Below are 22,989 nucleotides of genomic sequence, written 5' to 3' on the forward strand. Positions count from 1 at the left end.
TTTTTAATAGCACTATCTAATTATTTTTTATAAGCAAATGAAAAAAACAAAAAAACCAAATGTTTAGAAGCAAATAACTTTTATTGTATTTATGTTATCTAAAATATGGGCACGCTGTTGCATAGATAAATTTCCACCCTATATGTTCAGAAATTTTGGAGCTACTACTATAAACACAGAAAGATAAAAGTTGTACCGCGCGAAACAGTTTTTGCTATGACGGAGACAACATATAACGGGACGGTGTGACAAACTCTTAAAGTCTTAAATAATATTAACGAATTATCAGCTATAATTTCTTATCACGGGGCCCACCACAGTCCCCATCGAAGGTGTATCAACTATCAATACACCTTATCCCCATCCCACGTGACCTGCCACGCCCACTTGTAGCGGTTATCAGCACGGCTGCTACCTACAGCCGTGGTTAATGGTTATCATTCAGTTATTTGTTTACAAGCTTACAAAAATAATAAATTGCCGAATGTCGGATGTCTAAAGTACTCTATTACTCTATAATAAATCTATATTAAACATTTGAGTACGAGTGTCGGAGTGTACCAGACACTACCAGTGACTATATAGTGAGTATTGAGTAGTGATCATCGTGTATTCATGGATGATGGCCGTGAACTTCAACTTTCTTCAAATTCATAAATTGTCGTAGCGTTTAATTCAGTATTTGATTTATATAGGTAATTTTCTGTTTGCTATGTATTAAAGAGATGTTTCCACCACAAAAACATAGAATAAAGACATCCAACATTTTCCTAACCTTTTTGGCTGTTTGTTTAGTTTTGGCGAACATTGCATTCGTCCATGGTAAGTATTTACACATTTATGTCTGTACGCATAGCAGGGGCGTAGGTATATATTATTAATGGGGGGGGGGGGGGGGGGGGGTTTCGACTTAATCTACATTTTTATTTGAAAAGGTTAACGTATAAAATACGTGTGTCGCGAGTAAACTCAAAAAACATGTGTGTTGACGTCGGTCACCGTGGCAAGATCGTGAACATCAACTATGTGTTGACATTGGCGATTGGTAGTGAACGTTGTAAATATAAATGACAAAACGAAAAACAATTTTAAGTTGACCCCCCCCCCCCCCCTCCCTTACCTACGCCCCTGACGCATAGTATACATGGTGATTCACCAAGCATGCACATTCCCATTTTTTCTTTAATACAATTAATACCTAATTATTATTTTTCCTTGAATTTATTTTGTCAAATTCTAATAATTCATTGGAATTATTGGATAGGTAGATACCTTAAAAGTCATATCCAAAAATACTAACAATATTTGATGCCATGTAAAGATTATCCTATGACAAAATAAATTTAATTGTTAATTTATCTAAATCAAAATTTGAATGAGTAGTCATTAAAATCTATATATCTACTACAAAAACAAATAAGGATAATTGATATAAATTGAAATATATGAATATTAAAATTTGCTCTTTAAGTATAACTTATTCCAAAAAATTAGAATTTAATAAATATACAAACGCAAAGAAATGGGGGTTAACATGCTTGGAGAATATATTGTTTAATGGCAGCGATTCCTATCCGCTAGTAATATTTCATGTTCGTTTTATAAATCACTTACAGGGGATATATCAGATCTACTAGACGATAAAATTAATTGTATTACTTGGTGTACTTTAAATGTCCAAGAACAATCGAAATGTTTAAATTTGTCTGCAGCTGTTAATAGAGATAGACAAAGATTTAACCCAAGAGATTTTATGGAACTCGTTTGTAAACCGGTAAATATTTAATTTTGGACAAATTAAAGGTACCTATGTACCAGTTTTGTGATATGCCTGGGTAAAACGTCCAATTCAAATACTTTATAAGTATTCAAACATAATTTATATTCTAAATGTTTTGAAAAATAATCTAATCTTGTTATACTATTACTATCAGATAAAATGTTTACAGTTTATTGTGTAATATTGTCGCATATGTATATATTATGTAATTGTAGATTTATAATAGTCTTGTGCTGATAGTCATATAAATAAATAAAAAAATTTTTTGAAAAAAGTATTCTACAATTCTAAGTACTAAAATACTTTCTGAAAGTAATTGTATTTAAAATCAAATACGTACCGTCTACTGATTTTGAAATACTTCTTTTGTCTTGTTTTATATAATACTAGCTGATCCCGTGCACTTCGTTGCCCATTAAAAATACCAACGCTATATGAATAATATGTTTTTTTATAATATAACGGTAACCATAACAACAATTTTAAACCAAAAGCAACCAATAATTATTATTATTTTATCTTCAAAATCCATGGCAACCATTTATAAACAGAAATGTCTATAGGAAATCTTAAAATCCCTGTTTGAGCACCTCCCGGGGTTGGTCCTATCCCTTTTTAAATTAACCTATCTTCTGCCAAGAGGTCTAATCTATCCAAATGTTTCCATGTACTACATTGCCCGACAACTAATAATTATTATTATAATAGCTTCAAAACCCATGGTAACCATGGCAACAAAAAGACACAGACAGACATACATTCATTTTTATATATTATATAGATTTACCATTTTTAATTTAATCACTTTAAATAGAAAATATATTTTTAATAAAAAAAATCCATTTTACCATTGTTGGAACTTTTCTGTTTGGCATACTTGTTTGACATACTCAAAATGATGGTGAAGTCAGAATTTGGCAGTCAAACTTAGTTTTAAAGTTATAGCTAATTTAAATTTATAGTATTTTCATAGACATACACCTTTCATCACCCGCTCGTACAATTAAAATCGAAAACATCCCTTGACTTGTTACGTATATCTTTGAGTGGGTCTTGGACTTAAATAGCTATAACTTCAAAACTTATTTGACTGCCATATTTTGACTTCCTCGTCGTTTTCAGCATAATTAACCATACGTTAAAACAAAAACAAAAAAATATTGCAAAAAAAAGATGTCTAGTAAAAATAAAATATACCAAAATCTTAAAACATCTAGTATTATTTTTTTACTGAGTATTCAGATATGTATTTTTAAGATTGAACATTTATAATACAATATGTCAATTATTATAATGTTGTGCATTAATCTATTTTATGATAAAATACTTGTATATTGCAAAATCATGCACTCATCAGGTAGAATCTTAAAGTAAAAATATTGGTTAGATAAATTACCCTTGAGCATAAAGTCCATTTTTACATTATTGACCATCATTTGTTCAGTAGATTACTACAAGGTTTCTAATAATTATTGAAAATTTAGAAAAAATCAGAAAGTCTGAAATATTCTATTAGGAGGTTACCTATAATACTTATATGTAATATGTATATCATGGACAAAATTATAGTTGTAATTCCTATGTTTTTAAAGTGCTTAAAATAATAATCAATTACAAAATAATTTATAATGATGACTTATTATATAGGTACACCCATAGTGATTTGTTTTAAAATTGTTTTATCAACATTATGGTAATTTAATTGTTTTCATTAGAAATAATCATGTTCAATAATCTTTTTATTGAGCTAAAATTATTTCTAATGAAATCATTTTATTAACATTATGGTCATTTAATTGTTTTTATTAGAAATAATCATGTTCAATAATATTATTATTGAGCAAAAATTATTTTATTTCTAAATTAAATATATTTTCAAAATTTTCATTCAACCTTAAGAAAAATGCATATGTTATTTTTTAATGAGTTGGTAAAATACAATTCTTACCAATCCTATAAAATATTAGTACATTTAAATACAGTATATCTGAGTCTGTTGCAATCTACAGTTTGGAATCTCTTACTGTAAACTTTTTATATCAAGAATTTAGTTAAAAATCCTGAGAAATTATCTGAAAGTATATAATATATAACTTTTAGTATTTATGTATTAGATAATATATAATATGACGTGTTTGTGTATGCCTATGATATGAATTATAGAGGCAGTTAATATTAATAATAATGTAACAAAATCGTTGTGATACTAAATCTATTTTATAATATACTTATTTAGTTATATATGTAAACATTTTTATTATTGAATACTTAACTTGAAATGAAATTTTCTCATACAGATTTAATTGCATAGTAAAAATATTATAGATATTTTTTTGAATTATTGTAACCAAATAACTCATATATTTTTGGGTTAGCATAAATTTAGTTGATACATAATATAATACACTTATTAATCTATTTAATCAAAACATTTTAGGGACTTAATAAAGATGACTGTATGATGAAGTTAGATAACAATGCAGCAGATATTTTGAGTTTAGATGCTGGAGAAGTATTTGTTGGTGGCTGATATAATGGTTTGATACCATTAATGCAACAAATATTTGAAGGTATAAATAAATAAATTTTAAATACAATTTACACTTATTACCATGTTTAGACATATTTTATTTACAAATTTAAATATTGTTTTATAATTTTTTTTCAGATGGCTCTACTGAATATTACTCTGTTGCTTTAATAAAAAAAAACACCTTAAAGGATGTGTATAACCTTGGGGATTTGAAGGGTAAAAAGGCTTGTTTTGCTGGGGTCGGTACTCAAGCTGGATGGAATGTACCAATAAATACTGTAAGGTTAACCATCAATCAAAATTGATTAATCTGTTTTCTAATAATATTTGAGTTTTTGTTTTCAGCTTATTTCTAAAGGCTATATGAAAATTGTAGACTGTAATAACCATGTGAAAACTACTATAGAATTCTTTGGTAATAGTTGCGCTGTAAATTCATTACTTGCCATGTACAACCCAATGGGTAATTCATTTTTATATTTAATACTGTTACTAATTATAATTTAATATATAATATATGTATGTATTATATATGCGTGTAAATGATATATGCTATAAACCATAATTTAGTAACTGAGAAATATGATGTGTTTATTTATGAAGGGGTTAAGTTTAATTTAATACCATGATAAAATGTTTAGTAAATAACATACTGAATATATTCAGCACATTTATTCCTCTTCCTTATTCTCAGACATAAAAAGTACTTATTTATCAACATTTTTTTAGGTGATAATTCTGCCCGTTTATGTATTCTCTGCGCTAGCAAAGTTTCTGGCCAAAAATGTACATCAAACGATCCATATGCTGGTGACGAAGGAGCGTTCAGATGTTTAATTGAGACGGGTGATGTCGCATTTTTACGACATACAACTGTATTGGAAATGTTAAAGGATCCATCATTATTCAGTAAGATATAAAATATAACCAATCATTCTATATATTATATTAATACAGTGTGATCACGATAAGTGGAAACACTCAATAACTATGTGCAGGCTTTATATATTTCAATTCTGCTTTTTCGGCTAACTAATAAACATTATTATACACATTTTCAAATAATTAGACTATTTTTTTGACAGTTAACTTTGTGCATGCGCACAATAACTTTTTTTTTTAAATGGCATGATCCATTTTTGACCACAAATTATTTTTTTTGGTATTTTTTAATGAATTTTAGTGGTTGAATTTCTTTTCTAAGTCAAAAAATGACCGAGTTATAGCAATTTGATTTTACGTTATTTGCACGGGTATAACAGATTATAAAATACGTAGTTGATAATAATAAATTTCTTCTTTATGAAATATCTGAAATATTTTTACCAATTAAAACTTAAGGTAAAATCAGAGAAGATGATTTAGAATTATTATGTGTGGATGGTTCAAGACGTCCAATTAGTGAATACAATACCTGTAATTGGGGACCAGTGCCTACTGATGCTATTATGACTACATCCGCCAAAACATCTTCTGCTCGTATTTCATACCAAAGATGGCTACGGGTATTTTGTACCATTAAATAATTTGCATGATAAAAATTTCAAAACATTAAAAAAAAATGTTTTTTTTTTTTTTTGTTTACGGCCTTTTAGACCAAACATCCAAACATAACTGCCTCCATTTTTCACGGTTTTGTGCTAGCACATGCCAATCTTCCTCCGGCAGAGAAACTGCTACATCCTTCCTGACACAATCCTCCCATCGCATTCGGGGTCTTCCTAGTGGTCTTTTCCCTCTTGGATTCTCTTGTAAGACCGTCTTTGTCAAAGCATCAGGCTTCCTCCATACATGACCTGCCCATTCCAATCTTCTTCTTTTTATCTCCTTAACAATATCCGGTCTGTTATATAGGTGATGTAATTCCTCATTATGTCTTTTACGCCATTCACCTGTTTGCAGGTCACGACATGGTCCATAAATCCTTCTTAATATTTTTCTTTCAAAAACTCTCAGTTTTGACTCTTCACTTTTCCTTACCGTCCAACATTGTGCTCCGTATAGTACTATAGATTTTATTAGTGTGGTGTATATCTGAAGTTTAAGTGTCTTTGAGAGAATTCTTGACTTAAGTAAGTTATCCATTGCATAATAACACTTGTTACCCATTTGGATCCTTTTAAGAATTTCATACTCCATATTATTTGATTGAGTGATCATTGAACCCAAATACTTAAATTGTGGTACATTTTTGAAACTATAAGGTCCTACCTTGAGAAACTCCTCGGCTTGTTTTCTGTACCGTTGTCTACTCATTTCCATATATTCTGTTTTCTCTTCGTTAATTTGCAATCCTACTCTTTTCGCCGCTGTTATAAGTCTTTCGCACATACTTTTCACTGTATTTATATTTAAAAAAAAATGTATTAGAGCAAAAAAGCTAAATACAAAAATATTGTTGTCTTAACACTTGTTTAATGCCATACTTTAAGAAAATCCCATAAATACTATAACTTACATTTTGCATTTTGTCAATTTCCATTAGCTGAGCAGTATCTTTTTATAACTTTTAACATTATTTAAATTGTATTTCATTAGAAAGTAATTGAATTATATGGAAAACCAAGATCTCCACAACAGTTCACATTTACGGGTCCTGACATATACTGGGCAGGAGGATTCATTCAATCTCAGTCTCAAATCCACAACAATATTACCAAAAGTTTTGATTTATTTGATTCTTCAGTTTATGACAATCACCACAATCTTTTGTTACAGGTAGTTTATAATTATTTGAAGTAGAAATTGCAAATAAAAGCATGTACATAAATATAACACTAGAAATTATTTTTAAATAAAAATTAAATTTAGACGTATTTTGTTTTATTCTTATAATTTAGTAGGTTTTATTAGCATAAATATAACAATTTAAAATTTGGTTAAAAATTAAAAATGACATACTATTTTATAGAACTATATTTAGTTTTGTTTCAATGAAAATAAATACAACATTTACACTTTATGCTAAAATACATTTTATATTTATAAAAAGCAAAAATTAAATTAATATCGTATACATTTGTCATTAGTAAAATAGGAAAACAATCGCGATAATTTCTTAGAATCCATTGTGTTTACTGTTTATAGAATAAAAAGCCAGTGTTAAAGAGTGCTGTAGCTGATACATTATGTTATCAATTAATATAATTAAATGAATTTGTATATTTAAACAAATTAACAATTATTAAAAATAATTAAAAAATATTGCTTTTATATATTTTTCAACTTTTCACGAAGTACCATTTTATTGTTGTAGGACTCAACAAGAGGTTTACGGCTCTTGGAAGAAACCCAACAAACATATACAAGTTATTTAGGAGAAGCCATGGACATTATACTCGGAGTACGGTATTGTCCTGTTTCCAAAATGACACTCTGTGTAACGTCTGAGCCAGAAATGGATAAATGTATTAAAATGAAGGTAAATATATTTAATATATTATACATATTTATTTTTTTACAAGTTTATTATTAATTTTCTTTTTGTATGCAATAGTTGGCTTTAAGACTTCAACTTTTGGTTCCTGAATTGCATTGTTTCCGAGGTTACAGTCATGTGCATTGTATGCAAGCCATTAGAAATGGGTATGTTAAAACTCAATTGTTATCACTCTATACAGTGAACAAACAAATTAGTAACATTTATGTCTTGTTGTGTTAACAGAAATGCAGATGTTGCAGTGATGGATGCTGGCGATATTTATACCGCTGGACTGCATTATGATGAAATACCATTTATCACTGAAATGTATGATCTACCTGAACCAGAATATTATGTTGTTGCTGTTGCAAAAAAAGAGGATCCGGATACTGAAATATCATTTTTAAAAGGTTTATTTCAAACTTATTAAAAAATCTAATGGGTCCTGGTGTGACTCGGTGGTTGGCCTCTGTCACTAACGTGTTCTGAAGTCAAGCAACTAGACATCTCTAGTTCCCGAATGAGTAACTACTCGGGTTTTTAGTAACGAATCCTCACCCCACATACATATGTTCCTCGACCATCTATAATCCCCCTACAAAAAGCTAATGGCCATAGTTGTCGATGCTTAAGATTAATAAAATAAAAAATCTAAACAAATACTATACTGTTGCCAACAATTTTAGGTAAAATGACATGTCACTCGGGTTTATATTCTGGTGGTGGATGGATAATACCAATGGCATTTTTGTTGAGTAATGGGTGGATACGAAGTTATGGATGTGACTCAATACAAGCTGCCTCTGAATACTTTAGTAAATCGTGTGTACCCGGTGCATTAAGTAATGAATATAACCCAGGTTTACCGTATGATAACCTTTGTCATCTATGTAGAGGTTCTAGTTATCGGTACTGCAGACGTGATGCCACTGAAGACTTTTATGGCTACACAGGTAAAGTTGCTTTAGAATTAAAATGATTATTATATTATTTAGTAATTATTACTTATATTAAAAATGAATTTATAAATTATATTTTTTTTTTCCTAGGAGCCTTAAGATGTTTGGTCGAAGGTGGTGGAAATGTAGCTTTTGTCAAACATACCACAGTGTATGAGAATGTAGGTGGAAGACGCAAACAGTTGTGGGCAAGAAATACTTTAACTAATGATTTTGAACTTCTGTGTCCTGATGGTAAGTTTCTGTGTACTAAAACTGTACTAGATTGTAGGTTTTTGTTCTGCGTGTTATTTATAATGTTTTTAATTTAAAAAAAATTCTGATTTCAATTATTTACCATTGCTTGGAAGGAATTTATAATGAGTGTTTGGATATGAAAAAATAATATTGTTTTGAATCATTTGTATTCTGAGGTTATGTTTATTTTTTTTTTAAATTTGAGTCAATTCAAATGTTTCTTTTGAACTGTAGAATAAATTCATACAAATTAAAAGCACAGAGAAAAAAATGTATAAGAAATCAAGATTTTTTTTTTATTAAATGTAAATTGAATACATCAATATTCAATTACATTAACCTACTCTGACGAGGTATACTATAAACCTGCTATACAGTTTCTGTCTAGCAACTACAGATAAAATTTGTACAACTATCTAAGTAAACACCCAAAACTCAATAATATAAATAAAGTAATTGTACTTTGCTTTAAATATCAAAATGTTCATCATTAAAGGGGGTTATAAAAATGCAATTTATTTAAATACATATTGTTTATCCATTCAAATGGGTATTTCTGTATTCAAAAATATGTATTGCCACACATGGTAGTTGGGATGGTAATTTTTTCTGACTACCATATTTTATTCTATTTCAATTTAAAATTTTTTATAAATGTATCATAATAAAATATTTCAGCTTACAACAGGGTTGTCGGCAATTACTTTTTAAGGGGTTCAGATGATTTGAAAAAAAATGCTAATGTCCAAAAAGCTTGTTTTTTAAATTTTTTTTAGAATATTAATCCGGGTCTACTCAGAAAAAAATAATAATAATAAAAATTAGCATTAAAGTAAAATATATTTGACGGTTCGCATTTAATTCCAAGTGCCGGCTAAAATCATGACTTTTATTTTAACTTTCAAACATGCATTTTAAGTATATTGTATTTTCTTAATTTTATATACAAAATGCCTTTACGGTTTAAGCCTTGTATAATAATATTTAATATAACCAGTAGCTGATTTAAAAAAACTTATATTAGGTATAAAAATAGTTCAAATATATAGTTATAATAATTATAATTTAATTTTAATACCTACTTTTGCTATCTTTAATAATAGCACAAACAGGCATTTTATTAAACTACATTAATTTACAATAATTTTAATAAATTTATAATATTATAGTATAATGTTGGTATTTAAAAATGTATTTTTATGCAATTCTTCTCTTAAAGATATTTAATATCAAAATTAAGTTGTCATATTTTATATTCATCTTAGGCATAAATAATAATAACAAATAGTAAATAACATTTGTGTTGTATTTTATTTATAATTAGAGAGATTAAACATTTTTGACAGTCACATATATCTCATCATTGTATTATGATTTATTGCTATATTAATTATTCTAAAAAAACTAATCGAATGTGTATTATAAATGCTTTATTATGGTCTTGAACTATTATAAAACTGTAGTTAAAAGTTCAATATTTATTGAATACTCACATTTTTTGCTTAGAGATTTAATGTAGGTACTTAAAAGGAACATGACTTAATAAACTTCAATTATTTAAACAAAAGAGATCTTTTTCTATTTAATTTAACCTAGTATGTTATTTACATTTTGCTGTGACAGAATTAATAATTGTTTCAACTTCTCAGTGTCAATCCCATTAAATATCTATAACAGTCAATGACTTTTAACCTAATATGATGAGAAGTAAATTAGGCACAAATCTAGAAATTTGAAATGGCAGGGACTACATTTTTTAGAATCAGTATTTATGTTGATGGTATATTTATCAAAATAATTTTGTCAATAACAAAAATTGTCCAAATACTTTAAATTTTAGAATTTTTTTTTTTAATATTGTGTTTATTTTTAGAAAAATTGTATATTAGCAGCAGAATAAATTGATGTATATATTTAGCAACAATATAATTTGTTTTATTTTACACAGGTAGATCATCGATTCATGATTATAAGAGGTGTAGCTTGGGTAAAGTGAAAGCTAACGCTGTTATAACTCGTGGAGGGGAAGCTTATAATCATACCGAAGTGATGGCATTCACCAATCTGTTTATGGCTGCCCAGCAGTGGTATGGCATGAAAACTACTATTGACAAGTTTACGTGAGTGGTTGACAATCTTTGTCTTCGACCTACTGTACAATATTAAATATGTTTTAATTTCAGTTTCAGTATGTTCAAGTCACCAGAACCGTACAGTGATCTTATTTTCCAGGATGCTACCCAGCAGCTTGCATCCATTGATAGTTCACTAAGACATTATTCTGAGTGGTTGGGGGAAAATTTCATGCTGGCACGTCGTCTTGTCGACTGTCGCGCACCTGGTAGTAATTTGTAATAATTAGGGCTCGGATGTTTATAAAATTGCATATTTTTTTCTATTTATCCAATTTAATGCTCACCTAGATACAAATTTAATTCATGTTCTACTGAATCAAAAAATACTATTTTTACTTTGCATATTTTTGCATATTTAATGGTTTTGTATTTTAATAACATATTTAGGGATTTTAAAAAAACAATTTAAATTTTTGAACTATATATAAGTTTTATAGTGGTAACTACAATCTACCACGCATTGACGTAAAATATAAATGTTTATTAATTTAGGGCTCGGAAGTTTATAAAATTGCATAATTTTTTCTATTTATCCAATTAAATGCTCACCTGGATACAAATTTAACTCATGTTCTACTGAATAAAAAAAAAACTAATTTTAAATATTTTTGCTTATTTAATGGTTTTGTATGTTAATAGCAGATTTTGGGATTTAAAAATTAAAAATTAAATATTTATGTTTTTTGTGCATATATTGTTGTTTATATTGGCTAGAAATGCATATTTTATATTTATAGCGCATATTTTGATTGCATATTTCGTAATTTTTTAGTGCATAAACGCATGCATATTTCAGTAATTTTAAGTGCATAAACATCTGAGCCCTAGTAATAATAAATGCTCATTATTAGACAAGGATCAACTTAATGTTGGTTTTGGTGTATCAGTAGAATCAAGATATTTGTTACCTTGGACATTTTATAGATAATCTTATCGCTACAGTATCTGCTACATAAAAATTAATTCTGTGATGAAACAAACACAGTTTCTTTTTCGGCCAACAACTATTTACTCTTTAATTCTTTATCTGCAGGATACCTTTATTTAACAGAAAGTAAATGGCATAAATAATACATGTATATTATTTTGACTGCATAATGTGTACTTATTAGTTATTTATAATAAAACATTATGACATATTCAGGATCTTTTTTGTTATACGTATACCATTTCCTACTTTACGGGACACTCCTTTTTTGGGGAGACGTCAGTGATGCCAGTGTTGCTACTCGCTCGCTGTGCTGCACTCGGACAAAAAAATCGAAAATATCCCTCGTTTTGCTATCTTACACCACCTCTAGTTGGTCACAGGATAACTGCCATACATCCACTCTTAATACGTATTATACGTGTTACACGTATACCAATATTTAAATTGAATAGTCGTAATCAAATAAAGGTTGTTATTAAGAGTAGATACACGGTGGTTATCCTGTGACCAACTTTAGGTGGCGTTGTATAGCAAGTCGAGAGATTTTCAATTTTTTTGTACGAGCGCAGCGCAGTGAGTGAGTGGCTACACGGCCATTATTGACTTGGTAAATGTAAAGATCACATTTTTACTTACTTGTGGAATTTAATATTAGAACCTTGGAGCTCTTAGATTTTCAGCCTTTTGCAGAGCACGAAAGAACCATTTTAAATAAACAAAATAGGAAACATAAAATATATTTGTGACAATATTTTCAAGTCAAATCAATAAATAAATTGTATGCAATCTGTGGTCAAAGACAAAACAACAAAATTAAAGATTAAAAATTATTTTCAATAAATAATGAATTACTAGCTGAATTACCCGTCGCTGCCGGGGTACGGTGGGAAAAAACAAATCTTTGAATAATTGTATATTATAAATAAATATAAAGATGTATCATACTTTTATGTATACATCGTTAGAATAATGTGCAATTAATGTAAAGGAAAAACATATAATGGACAATAATTTAATTTCTTAAGATTTAATTACATTTATAGATAGGTATACACAAGATATTTATACACGGGAAAACTGTAAATATTCCACCCAAAACAAAACAATTGATAAACAAATGATTTTCAACGATGTATTGATATTGTTATAGAATTTCTTTATAAACTATATTCGTTGTATCTTTTTTGTTGTTTGGTAGTATTTGTATAGTTATGGATTTATTTTAGATAATACATTGTGTAATTTATCAAGTAAATAACTTTTAAGTAATATATTTTGTGATTTGTTTAATCTAACTTTGTTTGCTTCAGCTAAGTCTAAAATATATAATTGACCATACGATGGATTTTGGCCTGAGCTAGGATAAAGGGAACTAATACGATGATATATATCACCATGTATTTTAAAACAATAAGGCCCATACCCCGATGGTAATGTTATGTGAGAACCAAAAGAGTCTAATGACATCGCACTGTTATATTGACGTATATGTTCTCTAAAATGTTTGGACTCATTTTCACCAACAAACAAATAAACTATTTCATTAGGCAAACGGCTCTCCGGTAAAGATTTTTGCCATTACCACAACATAAACTGAAATGCCCTCTAGTTGTTTTTTCACACTCAAAGTGCAACGAATGACAATGCTCGCATTCAAATGTTAAATTACCCAAATTATAAGGAGTAACGTGAACTATATTATGTGATAAAGCGCATTTATAAAATAATTTAAACAATAATACACTGTGATTCCAGGTTTCTTTATGTTTTTTTCTTTCTCGTCTACCAGTTAAAGAATGTGTTTTACGCTTACAATTAGTGTTTGCAGTTATTTCTTTAGGTAGGATAAATGAATTTTGAATATTCATATTATTACCAAAATCTAAAACACTATAATGTCCTGCGTCACCATTGCCAGAAAAAAATAAATTACACATTGTAACACCAGAGCCATAATCTACAAATTCATTAAGATCATTAGATATATACACACGAAATGTATGATTTGAATAAAGTCGACTAATAATGCATTTAAGAAGTTCGACGTGACCAGCATACTCGCCATCTAGGCTCATCAACTGTTCGTAATCATTAGAATTATAAATAGGTAGTCTATACGAAAGATCACCAATGATAAATTCTTTGTACACATCCCAATTATTTACCACCAAGTTAACCACTCTTAATCGAATATTTCGATGTTCTTCTTGCGTGCCGAATATTAAATGTGACACGGAACGAAATAAACAATTTCCATCGCCTGGCATTGGAATTAATTGATATTCCATTTTAAATAATAATAATAAAATAAAATAATATTTTTGTTTGGGTTTTTCGACGACGATTCAGACGACGACACTACAAAAAAAATACGACGATAACACAACAGTAACAGTGCACAATGCGTAAATGCCAAATATGAAATAATACATCGCTGCCGACGCGCGACGACGACACTACGACAGTACTGCAGCAGACGTAGGAGTAGTGGGGGTTCTAAAGATGTGTGTGTGCACGGCAAGTAACGCGCATCGCTATGTAGCAATACGGCAAACTTTATGCTTCTAATATCTATTTAAATAATTATTTTTTTGGAATTTTCTCTTTTAATGGCTTATCTACACACCGAGTACTAAAATTGTGAAAATCGGCCCGGTAGAACTTCAGATATAACTGTCACAAGAAATCGCCTCACGTTTTAATTATATAATATAAAGATTCTTATCATCAATTGCTTGCAGTTATCTTGCCACCGATATAGATTATAATAATATTATCTATACCCATCTGTGTAATGGGTATCTTGCTAATTGCTTACATTTCGTGAATATTGAAGGAATTTATAAAATAATTTTTATATCCCGTCTTTTGTTAGCTCTGACGCCCTCTCTCACTCGTTTTTCTTCGTCGACCCTAGCACCTGTTTATTAACTATTGTGATACGCCGTAGACATATTATAATCTAAATTGTGTGTAATTATTGTAATTAATACGATATTCGTGGAGGCATTCAAAGCAGTCTACAGCAGCTACTTCTCGACAACAGGTTGTAGTCATACGTTTTGAAGTCGTACGACTTTTCATTCGCAAGCGTGGTGTCGTACGAAATTGAAGAATAAGAAATAATCAAAATCGTTCGACAGTAAATTCCTTTACGACTAATAGCGCCGTTCGAGAATTGACCACCATAAAAAACGCAGCTCCAATAACGTAATATATTTATATGTTTAATAATACTTATTTGGCTGTATGCCCGTATAGCTATATTTTATATTTTACGTTTACGTACGTGATTAATACGTAATGATATAATTTATTGTATTCAATATTATGTTGGTGGCTGCGCTTCGTGGTAGGAGGTTACTTAGGTTGAGCGGTAGCCGCAACTCCGGTAATCATAAGATTTGATAAGGACTTCGGATATCTCTGATATCTTACTATCTTAGTCCACAAACAAATTTAACATAATTTATATTGCTCGTGGAAATTATTTAGTTTCGAACAATTTTTGTGTAATATAGGTAAGTAGCAATGTTATAATGATCAAAACATATTTTCTCGACGTACTTAAATATAATAGAATATTGTCTCGCAGACGAGTGGTAAATAACTATTTTTCAAATATTTCCATTAATGGATTCACTCGCGCCTAGTTTGTGTGTACTCGATTGATACATTATAATTACGGTAACAAAGGTAATAAAAACCTTTTTAGACATTTAAAATCAAAATTAAAACATACGATATTTGACTTTAAGGCTTTGATTAATTAATTGTTCATTGTAAAATTCGATAAATAACAAGTATATCACACAACAGTTCAAGCACTGCTGCAGTTGAAATTGTCATTTGTTATCAAAATTCTATTTGTTACATAACTGTAACATACATTTTAAGAATTATTATATGACAAGTTTCTTCATTTTTTAGGCTACAATTATTTTATTGGCAAGAAGTGTGTATGATAAAATTGATGAGGTGGCATCGACGACACATGTAAATTTAAAGTTAGCCGCTTCACATTGCATCTCAAAGATGGAACCCAGATAGCATTTTGTTATGATAATGTTATGATAATAAACAAAAAATTACTACCTGGGAACGAGGCATTATCGTAAACGTCAAGTAAGTACGCTTATATTTTGATATTATAGGTATCATTCATAACTTTATTTACCAAAAATATTAACGTATCCACAAAAGCGTATGCAGACATTTCGGGCACGGTAGTCATACATAATACATTAACACACACATACATAAGTATATATATTTACATTAATGCCTTTAATTAAAAAACTAATTTAGGTGGGCTAACCTTGTTTAACTACATTTACCATGCTACAAAAGTATTGTATAGGTAAATATAAATTAAATTATTGACTATCATAATAATATTGAATATTGAATATTGAGAGGGGAAGTGTACATAGAAGTCAAGTTCCTACCTCTAACATGACCACACCGTATACACGCTTATACATATCCAAACAAAACAATCATAATATATAATTTAAGATGTTTGATATTATATATACCCAAGGGCGTCCGCAGGAGGGGGGCAAGTAAGGGCAGTTGCCCCTCCCTTGGCTTTTTCTGGGTTGATTTTCATATATTATCATTGATGATTTTAATGTTTTAAAAAAACTAAAACTGACCTAACAATTCTAAATAAAAATAATTTAGTCCACAAATTATTTTTATTTAAGATTCTGAGCGAAGTGATGAATGTATTGATTTTACAATGATGTGTGTTTTTTTTTTTTTGTGTGTCTGTTATCACTTTTTAGGACAGTAAAAGTGCTTGGATTTTCTTCAAAACAGTAACTTTTCTGATAGGAAAGTGAATCTAGTTGGTACTTTAGGGGGGTCAAAAGTAAAAATTTTTCAGTAATTTTCAAACGCGACGTGATAAACAAAAGAAAAATTAAGGAAAAACGGGAATTTTTACGCAAAATCTGTTTACGAGAAAATCGATTTTGGTTTTTGGTGTAACCCTAAAACAAATGACCGTAGGTACATGAAATTTTGACTAAACGTTTCTATTAGCATTTTCTATACACGGTAAAATTTTGAAAATAATTTGACACATTTTGAGCTGTTTACGGACATTTTCAGTTTCCATTATTTTTAGTTTTTTTTTCTATAAGTAGGTATCAATAAAATTTTATTTGTTGGGTAAAAAAGCGTAAAAAATTAATATAAGGCTCCTGATATATCGATCTAATAGCACTTGAAAAATATTAAAAATACATTGGCAACATTTTTTTTAAAAGCATTTAAAGTTCAAATTTTGACAAATTTATCAAATTTATAATTTTATAATTATTTTGTAGTTAAAAATTTATAAAATGTTCAACTTTTACAGCTAAGGATTGAAAATTGAAAACAAGGCTCCGCGTAAATAGGTTGTATATAAATTACTTTATTCACAATAATATCATCAAATATACTTGGTAATATCATAGGCTGACTGACCGTTTTCGCTCAGAATCGTTTTTCTTATACAATGATATTATATCATTGAATTCAAATTTAATACCATCCATTACTATAACCCACTTACAACCTACTTTACAACAGAGCGATATCCACTTACCCACCTTTTTAATATTAAAGATATAAATTCTTATATACATTTTAAACTTTTAAATGATTGTAGAAAAGTTTAATAGATAGAACTTATCATTTAGACTACTTATTTAATCTGAAAATTAATTTTTTTTTTCTGTAACTATAGGTTTAAACTTAAGATCATATATTTGCTATAAAATCATATAGAAACATGTGCAAATTTAAATTTAGAATAAACTTCAAAATGTTCTAAAAATCTTTAAATGCAAAAAATGGCCTTAAATTTAAAATCGTCAAAAAATTCAATGTAAGTATGTTATAAAACAAGTATCGCGTGGATTTGGAAAACAATGCAAAGTTCATTATAATCTCAACCTCAATCATTACCGTTTTAATATAAAATATCATAAAATAAACTATTTTTAAATTAAAAATAAAAACATTTTCTTTTTTTTTACAGAGTGAATTTTATTACACTCGATTCAGAGTCAGAAATAAAAACGTTGCTTTTATAGATTATTAGATGTAGTGGTGGGACCAAGTGCAATATGCTAATACTGCAGTGTCAATCAAGTTTTTTTTTTTTGATAAAAAAATTTAAAGTTCATAGATGGCATACCACCTACAATAGCTACAACTTTTCAAATTTATAGTATCAATGACTGAATAAGCTAGAAATATTAAATTTTATAAATTACCTAAAATTATAAAACCAACGGTAACATTTTATCTATTAAAAAAAATGTATTTGATAATTTAAAATTACATAACAATTAATTACAATTAATGCTGCAAGATTAAGTTTTAACTAACTATACGTACGTATAATTCATAAATATTTTTACATTCCTTGTCTATATGAAAGAAAATATGTCGCAAAAATACTTTATAACTAATAGGATAGTGAGACAAAAAATTTAAAAAAGAAAATATTTTGCCCTCCCCTTGACAAATTCTTGCGGACGCCCTTGTATATACCTAGGTGACTTAGCTTTATTTATATATCTATATGTACAAAATTGATAGCACAAACTGGTAACAAACCCCTAAATTATTATTTTCTTTTGACTAATTTTAGAAAAAAATTACAAACTCTAATTTGCTTCCAGAAACTGCAAGAAAAAAATCAAACGCATAACCAATCCTTTCACTCAGAATCTAAAAATGTATATGAACATTAATTTTAGTGTTCAATATGAATGATTTAATAATATTTAAATTACAGGGTGAAGTAGAGCTGATGAGTACAGATGGAACGATGGGTCTGTGGATTGGCGGAATTAAATCTGAATGTTGGGAGATGGAAACATATTTTATTCTACTAAAATCAGATTTTCCAATCTCTGTATGATTCATTGCTCCAGTTGCGAAGTCGGTTAATGGAATCGAAAGGGCATAATATAATTTGGTCTGTTTTTCCACACGTTCAGTAACAGCACAGGTGTGTGATCCCAATTACGTAAGAATATTTTATTATCTAATTTTATTTTATACTTATAATACATAATTTGTTGGATTATAAACTCAGCATTGGATGATCATAAATGTAATTTATATTTATTACAGTTTGAAACACTACCGCATCAGAATCAAGATTTTCTGCAGCCAACCAATAGGCTACATTACTAATACAATGTGTGGATTTGTTTGGTGTCAGCACGTTGTAGTATCTATACATTGGGAAATATGTAGAAAATCTAAATTTGAATGACAAGTAATTTAATTTTAGACATTATTATTTTTTTTTTTAATTTCCATTTTAATTCTTACTAGATTTTTTTATTTTAATTTACTATATAGATTAATTGATAGCGGATTTTGGGCTATTTAGCAGTAAATTCAAGTCGCGCACAACTGCTTAAATCCTATAATATATGCAGCACAAAATGTACGTGGACTGGCACAAGCTTGGCTGTTACCCAATGGAAGAAAACATTTAAGAAGAAAATGTCAATGAACCATTCGTAATCTGCAAGAATAATCATAATATTAAATTATATTTTATACTATGTACCACTCACACCAGATACCTATACTTTTGCCGGTGCTTAAAATATGTCATAGGTAGGCACGTTAATACGTTATATAATTTTTATTTGCATTCCCCATTTGTTATTTATTAAGAGAATGTCAGCGCATTATTTATTTTCTCTCTGTACCACGGCGCAACAGACAATAGCATTAAAGCAAAATCATTTTTTTTTATGTTTTTAAGTAATGTTCGAGTAAAATCACCTATTACAAAAAAGATAGAAAATAATATTTTTGTGGGGATGACATATTGATTTTATATTTTATTATTATTTGACTTTGTATTCGACTTTTAAAATAAACAAAAAAATTTTGTAAATTTAAATTATGTTTAAATTGTTTTGAGACAATATTAAGACAAATTGATATGTCATTCCCTTAAAAATATTATTCTCTATATTTTTTGTAATTGGTGATTTTACTTTAAGATTACTTAAAAACGTAGAAAAATTATTCTGTGTAAATGCGTTTTGGCTATGCTGCGCGTGGACCAGAGAAAGAAAACAAATAGTGCGCTGAAATCCTCTTAGGGGCCGTTTTACAATCATAGCTTAAACCTCGGTTGGAGTTTAAACCTAGTTCAAATCAAAATGGGTGTATTACAATATCCTAACCGTGGTTTAAACTGAAGTTCACTTGAACCACCAATTTCAGTGAGCTAACGGGGGATCAATGTTGATCTGAAATTTGATTGGCTGCCAATTAATGTTGATAAACATTATAGGGGAATATAGTATTTATAATTGAATAAGTAAATTTATGTGTTATTTTCTTTTTGGTTGTTGACACTGTACTAGCAGAAGAAAAAAAGAGAGGAAATTACTTAATGGTCAGGTAATACAACACCTTTGCTTCGCCGGTTTATATAATTTTTTGCAGATCGATTACGATCGGTTGAAAGTAGAGTACGGAGGGAAACGTTACAAACAATCAATGGCCAGCAAGTGAGACAATTAACTATATATGGCTTACATTTTTGAAATTAATTTTAATTTTAATAAATCAAACTTTAAAGGTACGAAGATCTATTGTGTCTAGCAGAGACACAAATAACTGCATTTTGGTTGATGCTCTACGAAACATACGCTATGACACAATGGCATATTTAAGAAGAGTATCTTATTCGGTGAGAGGGTATATAGATATGCAAATAGGCCCTTTAGCTAATGGTAGGTACCATATAAATTCAATTGGGTGTATAAACTAAATGACAATAAAATGGAATTATAGAAATCCTTCTCGAAGATTTCATTCCTGGACAGCTACCAATGGTTGGACTTCAGCCTCTGCCATTTGTATTGCCGCTATTCCACATTCGTGGAGCACTGGAGCTGGTAGACCTAGGAGGGGTCATGGTTGTCAACGGGTAGCTGCAGTTCCAGAAAATCATGGAATGGTCCGGCATCCAAATGTGCGCCAACTACCAGGTGGTGGCAACCTTGGATTAATTGAAGATCACCATCTTCTCGGTATTATACAACTATACATTTAAGTTAAAAATACATTATATACTCTAGTGACTATACTTTAAATATAAATATTATAGGGAATACAGATAATATTGAGGCGCCATTCCAGATTCAAGGTAAGCATATAGAAATAAAATATGATATAAAATATATTGTCTTAACGAAATATGACTTTTTTGTTTGTATGATTAGCAAATAATGAAGACCGAAATGAGCCCTTTGATCTTCCAGAAAACGAAAGTATGCCTTAGAGTATTTCTATAAATAAAATGTTGGAATGTCACCCTTGGGTGGTTCTCCACCCAAGTACTAATGTTTTGTAATTTATTCTTCTACACTCATATGCTTATTATAACTGTATTACAGATTGTATATTATTCTAACAAATTTAAAAATAATAAATAAAATAAATAATTCATGAATAAATATTCACTTACTCTACAATTTAATTTGTATTAAAGTTGAACAGCCAGATATCGATGATACATTAGCGGAGGAAGAGGTCTATGAAATAGTTGAGCTTGGCATGGATGATGCTTTTGTTGACGGTAGATTGATTTTAAATGTTATAATACTGAAACATTAGCTTAATAACTTTCCATTTTGTTTCAGAACAAAATACTCAACCAGCTCACCAGGCAGTTGATTTAGATAACCCTAAATTCGAAGGCAAGTTATTATTATTATAATAATTTTCCTTTAAGAGGACGTTACACTGACATTTGTTATCTCCGTCTTAGAAGTGCGTAACATACCTAATTTTACTCTCAGAAAATCATGTTTAGCTCCACTAGTTTAGAAATTAGAGTGAATTTACCTCATAAAATATAAAAGTAAGATTATTTTGTAGTATATCTCATAGGCTTTTTATTATATTTTAATTTTAAAGCGAGTTATAAAAATGTATTTTTTATAATATTAATATTTATTTTTAATTTTAAAATTGTAAATTTTATGTTACATATTAAAATACTCATAACTCGCTTTAAAGTTAAAATATAATACAAAGCCTACGAGATGCCATATAATAAACTTAGTCTTAAATTTTAGAAGAGGGCAATTTAATCTAATTTTTAAACTAACGGAGCTAAACGTGTTCTACCGAGCTTACAATTTGCTATGATACACACTTGTAAGGCGGAGACAACAAATGTCCTTGTAACGTCCTCTTGAACAGAATTGAAGAATAAAAACTCACTTATACTTTTTATTCTAAAGGTGGCCCTTTAGACAGATGTTTTATTTGCCTTGAAAGTTGGAGCCAAGTAAAATCGGCCAACATTTTGGTGCCTTGCGGTCACGGATGGTGCTGTGACGAGTGTGCGATTCGATTAGATAAATGCGGAGTTTGCAAAGTAGAATTTCCCACAACACAGCCCATCCATATAATGCATGTTAACCTAGAAGATGGTAAATATTAATAATGATACAGTAAATTGAAGATTTTTTCTTTTATAATTAAAATATACAATTTTTATTAAAAGGTAAATGGATGCCAAATACTTCATTACTCGATCCAACTGGAAGTCAGTGCCTTGGATGTATGCGCCATGTACAATATGTACCAGACCAGGCGCAATACATACTGTTGGACTGTGGCCATGGATGGTATTGTGCGAGCTGCATCTCAACACCTCCTGCCACATGTGACGTCTGTGGTAATATGGTCGAAGGTAGCTTAAGAATATTTTTAAATTGAAAAAATATTTCATAATTTTTTTGTTACTTGTTAATATACTTATATAATATATATTATATATCGTCGCTGATTTGGCAATACCTTGTATCTGACATTTCAGTAATTTTATTGTTCAGGAGGCACATAAAACCATTTTATTTTGTTTGTAAAATAGGAAAAACCTCAATTCTTTAATAGTTACTAAAAAAATATAATTCAATCACTAATTTTTAATTATTTC

At 29.1% G+C, this 22,989-nt stretch overlaps 1 protein-coding gene and 1 pseudogene across 2 annotated transcripts; both read left to right on the forward strand.

Annotated features, from left to right (window-relative positions):
- The first annotated feature begins 488 nt into the window (after positions 1–488).
- LOC132935149 (transferrin 2-like) lies at positions 489–12,320 on the forward strand. 2 transcript variants are annotated; one of them, XM_061001615.1, is made up of 17 exons: positions 489–584; positions 696–822; positions 1,617–1,774; positions 4,218–4,350; positions 4,449–4,591; positions 4,659–4,776; positions 5,043–5,222; positions 5,655–5,818; positions 6,852–7,031; positions 7,570–7,734; positions 7,810–7,898; positions 7,978–8,144; positions 8,421–8,556; positions 8,629–8,687; positions 8,784–8,927; positions 10,879–11,050; positions 11,114–12,320. In XM_061001615.1, the coding sequence occupies exons 4-17, from the start codon at positions 4,332–4,334 to the stop codon at positions 11,283–11,285; spliced, it is 1,908 nt and encodes a 635-aa protein (XP_060857598.1). In that variant the 5' UTR covers positions 489–584; positions 696–822; positions 1,617–1,774; positions 4,218–4,331; the 3' UTR covers positions 11,286–12,320. The 2 variants fall into 2 exon arrangements, with proteins under 2 accessions (XP_060857598.1, XP_060857597.1); XM_061001614.1 differs by lacking the exon at positions 1,617–1,774 and having other exon boundaries at positions 8,421–8,687.
- A 2,552-nt stretch (positions 12,321–14,872) lies between these two features.
- LOC132941948 (uncharacterized) lies at positions 14,873–21,759 on the forward strand (annotated as a pseudogene).
- Positions 21,760–22,989: the final 1,230 nt, after the last annotated feature.

Source organism: Metopolophium dirhodum, chromosome 1, assembly GCF_019925205.1.
Source record: "Metopolophium dirhodum isolate CAU chromosome 1, ASM1992520v1, whole genome shotgun sequence".
Taxonomy (NCBI): Eukaryota; Metazoa; Arthropoda; class Insecta; order Hemiptera; family Aphididae; genus Metopolophium; species Metopolophium dirhodum.

What these genes read in the sequence shown, in the direction of transcription:
- LOC132935149 (XM_061001614.1), top strand. An exon ending in ATAAATGTATTAAAATGAAG is followed by an intron (nt 7,735 to 7,809) that starts GTAAATATATTT and finishes TGTATGCAATAG; the next exon opens with TTGGCTTTAAGACTTCAACT. An exon ending in TGAAATATCATTTTTAAAAG is followed by an intron (nt 8,145 to 8,420) that starts GTTTATTTCAAA and finishes CAACAATTTTAG; the next exon opens with GTAAAATGACATGTCACTCG.